The 11,871-nt window shown below is 39.6% G+C and overlaps 1 protein-coding gene across 2 annotated transcripts; it reads right to left on the reverse strand.

Annotated features, from left to right (window-relative positions):
- Window positions 1–2,281: 2,281 nt before the first annotated feature.
- rmi1 (RMI1, RecQ mediated genome instability 1, homolog (S. cerevisiae)) lies at window positions 2,282–11,850 on the reverse strand. Of its 2 annotated transcripts, none has more exons than XM_040031672.1 (9): window positions 11,601–11,850; window positions 10,141–10,338; window positions 8,621–8,731; window positions 7,946–8,095; window positions 5,543–5,613; window positions 5,171–5,294; window positions 4,922–4,997; window positions 4,535–4,724; window positions 2,282–3,822 (listed from the first exon to the last, which is right to left on the reverse strand). In XM_040031672.1, exons 2-9 carry the CDS (start codon window positions 10,300–10,302, stop codon window positions 2,667–2,669), a joined length of 2,040 nt encoding a protein of 679 aa, XP_039887606.1. In that variant the 5' UTR covers window positions 10,303–10,338; window positions 11,601–11,850; the 3' UTR covers window positions 2,282–2,666. The 2 variants fall into 2 exon arrangements, with proteins under 2 accessions (XP_039887606.1, XP_039887604.1); XM_040031670.1 differs by having other exon boundaries at window positions 10,141–10,350.
- Between the last annotated feature and the right edge of the window lie 21 nt (window positions 11,851–11,871).

The raw sequence follows: 11,871 nt of genomic DNA on the forward strand, positions 1-11,871 counted from the left end.
TTTTGGCTGGTCACCACAGTCCATAGCATCCTTCTCTGTCACACTCCTCCTTCACTATATCCACAAATCTTCTCTTGCTCCCAGGCAAGAGTACAAGAGGTTGTACTCTTGCCTGGGAGCTCCAGATCTAAGATCTTTTGCCCTGTGTATATACAACGTCCGTCCTCTGCACATGCCCAAACCACCTTGCCTCTCTAACTTAGTCTTTGAACCGCTCAACCTGAAGCATCCTGCCAATGACCACACCGCTGTGCTACATCTTACTGTCATCTTTTTGTCAAAAATCTAGTTTCATACAATCTTCCCATTTCAACATTTCATCATAAACCTGACTTTATTTTGCATTCCTCCAACCCAAGATTGAAAAACCCGGGAAAAAAAGGGCGTTGGAATTTTTATTATCCCTGCTACTAAACATCATACATGTTTTGCTAGAATTTAATAACCTCAGTTTCTTCCAAGTTTTCAGTTTCTTTTTCACTACATTCAGAGGCTCTTCTCAACTTTTTTCCAGAGCATTATATATATATATATATATATATATATATATATATGTATGTATGTGTGTGTGTTTGTGTGTGTATGTATGTATGTATGTATATGTATATATATAATAGTTTCATTAGAAAATAAAGTGAGTTTTAATCATTTACTTACAATATAAACAGTAGGGCTGAAGTCCACATGTAACCTTTATTAAATTGGAGTGAAATTTATTTTATTCGTACATACTGATATCTATCATCAAGGTAACTGTGTACAATCTCTCCACAGTAATCTGTGACTCTCTAGGGTCAGTGAAGTCAATAAATGAGATGGACCTATTTGCTCTACACTCATATGAAATAAACTTGTATCTTTCATTTAGTAAATAAATCAAAACCTTAAAATTTTGTGTTTAAAACTGAACCTTTTTTTTTTAATTGATTGTTCTCTTTAGACTCTTATAGCTCTGGGTAATTAATAGCTATGAGTGAACAACCATTGTGTGACGGAGCTAAATCAGAGACAGCTCTTTAAACTTGATGGTACTTCTAAATTGCACTCATGGTTTCTGTAGCATGACTGCATATAAACAGGAAATAAATGTATTGGGTACTCCTTGTTACTCACCATACAGCCACCCAATAATATGGGGAGCAGACTGCTGGTTTGCTTTCATACCCGGTGAACAAGCACTCCCCTCTCAGTTCATTTACTCTATCACCCAATAGTTATTCCACTTGTATCTCCCTATGGGTTGCTGCTTTCCCCCTTCCTCACTCAGCCCTCCACCAAATTCAGTTTCATTAGCACATAACAGGCTATCAACATGCATAGCAGGGTCCTGATTTAGATGTTCAAGCTGATTAGCTCTTAATGAACCAAGACCGGCTACCTGAATGGAAGTGCACACAGTGGCATAAGACTACAATATACATGCAGGTGCGCTCCCACCACAGAAACACAATTCTAAGCATATAACATATACATTTTAATAACCCGTGTTTTGCTCATTATCACACCTAAGAGAAGACGTAGACAAGGCAGAAGAGACACTGAGTAATTTATGTAGCAGAAATTCTTAAAATGTTTCATCTGAAAGTGAGATCTCTGACTCCTCTAAAGAAGCCCAGGTAGTAATTAGAGATACTTTTAAACACTGTGTGCTTAAACAGTGCATATCCAACAGCTGCGTTTGATACAGACCAAATGAAACACGGTGTATCTGTGAGGCAGTCTGCTTTATAACGTTATTCAGCTAAACTGGAAAAAACACAACGCTCAGAAAGGAAAGATAAGCATAGCAACAAGGACGTGCACATTTTTATTAGTCACAGAGCGCAAGACAAAAAAAAAATGTATATATAAAAACGTTCAAGATACAGTAAATGCAGACAATGCATTAAATTTGTGGTATGCGCGTTAAGAGACGAAAACAGACGAGACTCTGTAATGAACGGAAATAATCGAAGCTCATGGCCTCTCCTTTATCTTTCTTTCCTCTCATTCTTCTCTGAGGGAGTTTATTAAAGACCCGCATTGCCCTTGGCTATTCAATCACTCTTCAGTAAGAAGTAATGGTTGTACTGAATGAATGCAAAGGCTGGCAATTCATTACCACAATCAGACGACTAACACCCCGCCCCCCCAACATCCCTCCTCTCATCTTGTATACTTCGCCCTGCTCTTCGGGTAGTTTTCAGCATTAAGCAGAATTTGGGGCCTTGAAAACCGGGATGTCTGATCTGATTTGCACATAACCACCTTTGTTTGTTGAATCTGTTTAGTGTGCTTGTGAGCAATGCGGCGCATTCTAAGCGGAAAACAACACAATGAATAGATGAATGAAATCCTCAAATGACAAATGGCAGAACGTCACATTCACATGGAGCAGATGGGATGCTGATCATCATTTCACACCTTCTGCTCTCCAAATCTGAAGCAGAAGGGCAGGTTGATCACCAATTAAAATAACTACCTTAGTCTGAAACTAGCGTGATTTTTTTCCTTCCACGCAACGCAACTATTAGTTTCATTACATGAAAAGAAAACTTTCAAGGCCACTGAGTGATGTTACATCTGCCACAGTTTTGTTGGCAATTTTTTTATCTCTGCCTAAGAGCAATATACTTTTCCGCTGCCTGCAATTTTCTCATTATCGCCCACTTCCCCTCAACCACTGTTTATTTTCTCCCGTCCCTCACCCTCTGCTCGAGCTCCTGGAGTGTTTTCTCGCTGACGGGGTCCACTTTGGTCACCACCGCTTTCCTGCCCTCCGGTTGAACAATAACAGTCATAATGCAGCACATGTCCACAAGCTCTTCCTGGCATCTCCTCATCCCCGCATCCAGCTCACCTCTCCGAGACGGGTCACGCTTCAGGGCTCCCTTTTCTGCTACCGAGAAGCCCAGAAGGCCTGTCAAAACTCCATTGGACAGCTCCACGTCCAGGTAACCGGTCCCGTCAGATATTGTAGCAGAAACACTCCAAACGCCATTACTGCTGCTCAGTTTTCCCAAGAGAGTCACAATGAAAGCTTTGACATGGATCTCCATGATGTGGAGAAGTGGTTTGGACATTAAATCTTCTAGCAAGCACAAGTATGTAAAGGGTGGAGAGGTCAGAGTGACAGGAGGGCGTGTGCTGCCACACCGAGCATTTTGTTTGGACGATCTTGAAGCTTCTGTTTCGTAGCTAGTGCTCTCGGTGTCTCTACTAGACCTAAGCTGAACAGGGATCTCATTTGGTCCACTAGTCTTCCCACTGGTTTCTGCCTCTTCCAAAATGCAGTCCATTTCTTCATCCACAAAATCAATCTCGTCATTAGCAGCCAAATATAATTCACGTGCTGCCTCTGAAGCTGCTGGAGAAAGAAATAGCTCGGGAGTTGTCTTGGTTAATTGCTCTGAAGCTTCTCTAGTGTCCCTTTTCTGTGCGCTGGATCTGGAGTTGATAGACCCAAGTCGTGGCCCAGAGCCACTCAAAGTGCATGATTCAAACAGAGCAGCTTGGGGTTTTGTTGCTCTGTTGGGATTTCCTGTTATTCTGCTGTTCTGTGGTGTGTTTCTGTAACTGCTGTCAGATGGTGTGGGGACACTTTCATTTTCCTGGAAAATCACACTGTCCAGCTCCTCCAGGGGAAGGTCGTCAAAGTCTTCGTCAGGAAAGTCTTCGTCTGCCATGCTGTGATCTTGGATCTGTTGATGAACTGCATCGGGGGGAACTGAGTCAAAGAGGTCAGCTTCCACGTGTTCGTCATCATTTAGGTAACCCTGGTCTAAACCATTTCTGCTGCTTCGGGTCGAGCCACCTCTGTCAGAGCGGGTGGAGAGTTCACTTCTGAAAGACAACAGCAAATTATGTCGGACTGAGTTAACAGGGCTTTTAAATCATCGGGGTTAATCAGCTCATTGTTCAAAGCGCACACAGAAGACTGGACAAAGAAGTTCACACAGACATAAATTTGAAAAAACTGTAGCGACAACACTTTGCATCATCCTATCCTTGAATATTCATCATCACAATATTGAAACGATATAACAGCTAAATATGAGACAATGTTATTTCTCTGTGTAAGTCAATGAGGCCAGTGTAAACTAGTGACTCTGCAGTTCATTCCTCCTGGAAATAATTGTACCCTGCACAACTCGCTTAGCATTTTACATCATGACATATGAACTGTCTTTTTCCTGCATCTCAAAATGACCGGTGTACGTTCCACTTTATTCTCAGCAGCTTCTGTCTCTTCAGGAAATTGATGAACTTTAAATAAAACGGAAATTGTCGTGACATTTGAATCTACCCTGTGATTTCTCCTCCTGCTGTAGGTATAGTGCCTTCAGTACGTATTTGTTAAGAATATTGTTCTCGTCACCGGCCGCAGCGACGTAAAGACATTTTATTAGAAAACTTTGTGAAGACGCTGTAAAACGAATGCATTAAAACCATCTTAAAGTGATGTTAAAACTAGAAATGCCACGATTTCCACGACAGTGCAAAGTGAGGCTTTGCAGCATCGAAATGTCAAGACATCACATTGTTTACCACCCACCTGGACGAAGCGGCTGGGACAAGGCTCCTGATGGACGAGCTTCTCGAAGACTGAGTGGAAGCCTCATGCAGCGTGCTGTAGCCGCTGTCTCGGGCAGGTTCAACCTGAAGCATTTCAACTTCCTCTTGGGCCTCGAGACTGGCTAACAGCTCTGCATCATCAAGATCCAGATCATCCACTTCCTGGTTACCTTATAACAAAGAAAAAACAAAAAAAAAACAACAACATATATGTTAGTATAATTTCAAAAAATGGGCAGGTTAGATTAAAGAAGAAAAGCAAAGCCATATAAGACAGAATGTCTAAATTTCTAATAAAGTGTATGTAGTGTCACATTGTGCCGATGATGGATGATCTTTGAAGATACACAGAGTCTAATACATATACCTTGTTGTTGTGCTGGAGCCTCCTCTCCTTCCTGTTCCTGCTCAGGAAGTCCCAGTGTCCGACACAGCACCCTGCCCTATCACAACAGTATCAAAATAAGCCACTGAATGTGTATGGTGTACTCCATCTTATTGCTATACAAAATCCTATAATATCTTTGTGTAGTTTTATACAAGAAAAGAGAAATCAGAAGAAATGAGACAAATGAGACAAATGAGACAAAACGTACGAGAAATCGTTAGAGGTTACCTGGTTATTCCTGTCCACCAGGTCTTCGACCTCACCACCGAGGATTTTGATGTTGGACGGCCCCAAAAGCAAAACACCAAGTCTGCAAACTATCTTTCCTTGCAGCTGCAGCTTTGCACCGGGCCTGCAAGAGTCAGCAACATTTCAGGAAAATGTCTAGTTCTTATTTTTAATTAACAATAACAACAACATTTCATCCATTTCTCGTTGTGCTTGGATACTTGTGTTTCTATAAAACTCGAGGCAATATTGTTAGGAGGAAAAGACTTTTATTTCATTTATTCAGACATGTGCCCTTTAAATTTTTTTCAAATAACTAGCAGTAAAAAGACACGATATTGCAGTAACATGTTTTACAGATCAATCCTTAACCTGAGTGCCGCGCTGAGAGCAGGGATCGGCTGATACTCCATAGCCTCCAGGCTCTGAACTCCATCTGTCACCTGTGCAATCAAACATGTTTGATCAGAAAACACGTAAATAATAAAAAGATTATGATGACATTTATGCAAATCTATAAGAAAAGTGTGTTTGTCTTTTTGTGTGAATTAAACAGATTAAAAGACAGCTGTGTGAATTTTTCAGTTCATTTTCTGCAGTAATCTGAGACCCCGTGGGCTGTTGTCTGGAGGCTCTCATAAATATGTGAGGGTTTGGATTTAGACAGAAATATCTGAGCCAAAACTTAACAGCTCTGTAACTGCTCTTTACTTATGAATGTAGACGTATTAAGGCATAAAGGAAAATTAGAAAAACAAAAAAAAACATAGTAGATGATTTGTGCATTTGTGTAAGTTAGCATATTTAATTTAATTTACAATTTCACTAAATAAGGGAAATATGACTATCTAAAAATTTTAAAAATAAACTGAGTTCGATTAGACTGGCCACAACCAGGTTTACTGCCAAACCTGCTAAATCAAGAAATGATTTAAATTAACACAATCTAAAGAAACTCAAAACAGCTGAGAAACAAAACATTGACATCTATCAGTCTGGAAATGATTACAAAACCATTTCTAAAGTTTATCCACAAATGGAGAAAACATGGAACAGTGGTGAACCTTCCCAGAAGTGGATAGTCTGCTAAAATTACTCTAAGAGCTCACCGACAGCTCATCCAGGAGACTCCAGAACAACATCTATTTTGGGATGTATGTACATATTTGGGGGGGAAAGAAGTCTGTGGACTGATGAGAGAAAAGTTGAACTTTGTGGAAGGTTTGAGTCTCGTTACATCTGGTGTAAAACTAACACAGCATTTCATAAGAACAAAATCGTACCAGCGGTCAAACATGGTGGTGGTAGTGTAATGGTCTGGGGCTGTTTTGCTGCTTCAGGATGACTTGCAGTCAATGACTGAACCATGAATTCTGATCTCTACCAGAAAATCCTGAAGGACAATGTCCTTCCATCAGTTTGATCCTAAACACGTGAGCGAATCATCCTCTGAATGACTCAAAAAAAAAAAAAGAAAGAAAGAAAGAAAGAAAGAAAGAAAGAAAGAAAGAAAGAAAGAAAGAAAGAAAGAAAGAAAGAAAGAAAGAAAGGAGGTGGTTTTGGATTGTCCGTGGTCAAAGTCTGGTCTTATAATAACTCTGGATACTGTAGCATAACTTTAAACAGGTCAATGATACTCAAAAACCCTCCAGTGTGGCTGAATGATAATAACTCTGAAAAGATGAGGGGCCAAAATTCCTCCACAGTGATGTGAACAACTCACTCAGTTATCACACACACTTGATTGCAGTTCTTGGTGACAAAGGTGTCACAGCCAGCTATGACATTTAGGGGCAATTATTTTTTTCACACAGTTCTAAAACAGTCATTTATATTTACTAAGTTTATGTTTGTCTAAAAATGCAAAATTGTTTGATGATCTGAAACATGCCAGCGTGACAAATATGCAAAAAAAAAAAAGAAAAGAAAAGAAAAGAAAAAGAAATCGTGAATAATAAATAATTTTCCACAGCACTGTAGGTTGTTTAGACTCTAAAACCCATGTAGACTGATTCAGTATGGAAATAACTGTTATTTCGATTTCTTTTAATATGATTATACACGCTGGCTGCCCTGTCCTAGTCAAAGCTAATCTACGACTCTTTGATCAAAAATGGTCTGAGAAACAGTTAAAATAATATTAAAAGTCACAGCAACGTTTCTAAGCAACACCTGCACTGTTCTTGAAGAAAAGAAAAAAAAACATACACTGAAAAGTATATTACTTATGGTGGAAATTAGAGTTTGCCTCATATATTCCTGCAATTTACTCTTTCATGTGCTCTCACTGATGGTACCGTCCGCTCTGATTCAGTCAGGAAGAGAAGCAGAATTATTCCACTCAACCAAACATACAAAGATAAAGTCTGGTCACAGATAAGTGCTGGACACACTGTGTGCCACTGCAGTCAAGACGAGTCCAGACAATATTTTCTATTAACAACACAGTTTAAAGCTCTGTCTCTACAGGAAATGCCTGAATGTTTTTCTGTTTGTCTGTGAGACGCTGAAAAGCTACTAAGACACAGACAAACGCAGGATGCTGGATGATGCAAAAAGCCAAAGCTTTAAAATGAAATTTTAAGTTTTAAATCTGCAATTTTTGATCTCCCTTTTGTGACCCAAGAAGACAACTAGCATCATCACATATTCAACAACTGCTTTTTAAGATTAACGCTGCTGTTATTTACATAAAGGCATTCATTCAAAAGGCTTTTACTGTAACTCAATTGAGATTTTTTTTAATGCCAACTATGATTCACATAAGACTCTGACCTGCAGTAGTAGCATACGGGTGGGTTTGGCTTCCCAGGGCCTCTGGGTGGTCTGTGTGACTGCAGACACCTCGTCATTGGCACAATCTGTGCCCCTCCACTTCTGCAGCTGACCATACGCCGGCTGACTGATGTCCAATAATGAGTCGACCTAAAACAGAGTTGGACCTCTTGTCATGTTTCCATTTCCGTGCACGATGATCAACCGAGCGTTGGTGTCACCAGCAAGGTGAGTTATCTGTATGCACAGCCCAAATTAATCATCACCATTAACTCAAGCGCTATATTTCCTCAAGAGCTTGCTTTGCAATTTTTTTCCCCTCTCCGATGCAGGCAAAAAAGCCACAAAAGCAAAAGTAACAACAATAACAAATGTACACACAATACACACAAAAACTCCAATTTTAGACTACTTTCAAAAATTACGGGTCAGTTAAATAAATGCAGCAGGAACGCCTAAATACCCCCCTCCCAATGTGAAAAGCTGAGTGACTTGCCTTTATGTGATTTAGCTCAGGTTTTATGCTGTTGGTACACATATTGTTCTCAGCCTATTGTTTGCTGTTTTTACATGCTTTTTTAAAAATTTTTGTTGAAAATATGACCAGAACTGTCCCCAACAACAAGAAGAATAAATAAAGAAACTGGATGAACTATGTAACATGAAAGTTTGTACCTGGACGCAGAAGGTGCCACTGAGCTCAGTCTTCTGGGCTTCAGCGAGCCCTTCAGGCAGGACAGGAAAGTCCAGGTCTCTGAGGTCTGTTAACAGCCATTGGTCCAGCGCCTGAAAGACCACATCAAGCAGTGAGATTCATTTTTGGTTCACTTACTGTCATTCAGCAGCAGTTACACATAGAGTGGACCTATTATGTTCACTTCCAGTCCCATAATTTATTATTTTGTTATATGTATGTGTATTTTAAATGATGCACAGTTAAAACAACCCTTTATTTTAAAGGAAGCTTTAGTGCAAAGCTACCTGCAGATACCGGTGACTCAGATCCAGGAAAAAAAAGTAGAAACTCTACAGAAAAATGATTTAACAGAGTAAGAAAGAAATGTCACAGGGATTTGGATGAATTCAGTGCGTCGGTAGTGTTAGCAATGCCTGCAGATATTTTATTTCTTGTTTATAATATGAACGCGCTCTACAGAGTTGAGATCTCAGGACCACTTGAATGAACCGGCATGCTGCTGAAACCACGAGGTGATGATTTGTGCCTTGAAAAAAAACAAAAAACAAAACAAAAAACAAGAAACTTTGTCCTCTTCCAAGCATGTAGTGGAAAAAAAACAACAAAAAAAAGACAACTTTGGTCAAAAAGGAGCACAGCTGTTCGACAACAATATTTTGGTACACTGTGTCATACAAATGATGCGTCAATACAGGGAAATATTCCCCACATGACGCCACCGCAAGCTGCGACAGCTGACGCCGAGTAGGATGGAATCATGCTGCCATCAGCTTGTTGTAACAGAAACCAGGATTTGTCAGACCAGAATGTGTCCTTTCACTCTTCAGTCACCCACATTTGCTCATTATTACCTACTCTAGCATGAGCTCCTTCTTCTCAGCTAACAGTGATAGAAATGTGTATGGTCTTGGGCTTCTGTTTCTTGGTTATCAGCCCCAGGGTTGTTTGAGTTTTGCCTTCTGCTAGCTGCATATTTGCAATATGAAGATCACATGAATGCAAAAAAGGAAGAGACACCGAACTAACTGCTGTGTCACAGATGTTATTCAGCTCAGACTGGGTTATTCTACCAAGAGTGATAAAATGTGCATGAACCACATCAAATCCACATGTTCACATCGAAGCCAGTAACCATCTATGAGGAAAAAGTGGGGTAACCATCCACCCCCTGACCACCTTCTATCATGTGACCCATACTTAACCCATGTCATAATAAGTGAGCGAACATCTTATAAGACAATAAGTGGAAACAAGACCTCTTAATCTATACTGGAGTTTCTGGAGCTCTGGAGAAATATCCAGAAACAGGTAGGAAAGGAATCCTGAGACTTTTATTTGTTTTTGTTTCTAATGTCTCTGTAAAGCACTTTGAATCACCTTGTTGTTGAATTGTGCTATACAAATAAACTTGCCTTGCCTTGCCTTTTGCTGACAAAAACAAAGCATTTGATTTCTGTCTATCGAGTTGTACACTGAGACAGTCGCACATCCTGCCTACCTGCTGGTTGATTTGCTGCTGTGACAGATGAGCTTCTTCTCCTGCCTCTCCTTGTAGCCACTCCACACAGGCTTCTAGCCAGGGAAAGGGCACCTGGACATGCCAGGAGGACTGCAGCCATGCTTGGGTAGCACGTACCACTGCCTGAATCCCAGGAGTCATCTCTTCCTCTAAGTGTATTTGGCTCTCTTCTGCTTTCCCAGCTGCTTTCTGTCAGAATATACAGACTGCTTTAGCCACATTCTTATTCTGAAGCTGCTTTAGCCACAGTATTTCAATTCAGGTATTCATATCATAGTCACATTAATTACTCAATAACCCATTTAGAGTTTTAATCATTCACATTTTTTATTGTCATTCAGTCAATGATTCACTGATGCACTGACTGAACAAAATTACGTGTGCAGAAAAAAAAACACACACAAAATCACAACAAAAGGTTAAAAAGACTGTAGTGTAACTGTCTATTACACAGTAAACACTAAAAAAAATAAATTAAGATGGTAGTGAAGAATAAATAAATAAAAACTGTATTTACAAAAATATGTAAGTGTATAGCTGAGGTGTCTGGTGGTGGTCAGGTAAAAAAAAAAAATGCAACACAGTAGTTATCTGTAGTGCACCGTTTGTTTGTTTGTTTGTTTTACTTAATGTAGTTTTAACTTGACTGTATTGTAAGTGCAAAATATGAGAAGAGATAAAATTCTACATTTAATTTACAATGATCCCTGAGCTGAGTCCCCAGTGACCCATGACGGATTAATAGTTAAGCTGTGTTTTAACATGTTCGTTTTTAAATGAAGCCTCTTAGAATAAATTTGGCCTTGCAGTTTATCTTATTTTGTTTTCTAAGTGAGTACTCCAAATAGGCAAAAAATTAATAATAATTCAAGGTAAAGTGTTGAATGTTAACCCTCACTAGATTGCAGGATGAGCTTTTTTGTACACTAGTCTCTTTGTAAAGTCCTCAAACCACTGGGACCATTTAGAAAAGACTGTTTTATAACAAGAACATAATATTATTGTATCTGATTGTTTTCTTGGGTTATTGGAACAAGGTAACCACACTGTCTCTGCACATGATCTTAAGCAGACGTAAACAGATGTTGCAGGACTGAAGGGTTTATTAATTTTAAATTGAAATCGCCAATGAAAACAGTTCAATTACGACAAATATTTCGGATGTCTTTATCATAATCATTACCTTACAAAATTATGTTTATGTCTTGCAGGTATTTCATGCAGTTGTGCTTTTAAACGTTAAGTATGAAAAACAAATGAAATTCAGCTTTGAGAATATGCATTTCAAATCAAATCGGGACTGCGAAAATATCAGAAAAATTATATATTTTTCCCAACATTATCCAGCCCTGCTGTTGGAGAGCATGAAAGGGATATCGGGTAAGAAAAACTTTACCAAATAAAAGTGTTTATAACCATTTAGCTGGTGTGTATGTTACCTGAGAAGCACGGGGGCAGACTCGTCCATCAAGTATTGCACAAGTAGGTAGAAAGGCGCCAAAGTTGATTAACCCAGCCTACTTATATAACAAACCTGAACACAAGCATCCAGCAGCAGAGGTCCCTACTCACAACAGAAGGCCTTAAACCAAACACTCGTGTCGGAAAAACGTGACCATTAGCCTTGCAAATCGCATCTTTCTAAACTGGAATAACTAGAAGGACCACTGTTAGCAGTCGATCCGTGTCCGGAAACAGACTGGTACGTAC

This window comes from Simochromis diagramma, unplaced genomic scaffold (assembly GCF_900408965.1).
Source record: "Simochromis diagramma unplaced genomic scaffold, fSimDia1.1 OVJJ01000284.1, whole genome shotgun sequence".
In the NCBI taxonomy this organism is placed as follows: Eukaryota; Metazoa; Chordata; class Actinopteri; order Cichliformes; family Cichlidae; genus Simochromis; species Simochromis diagramma.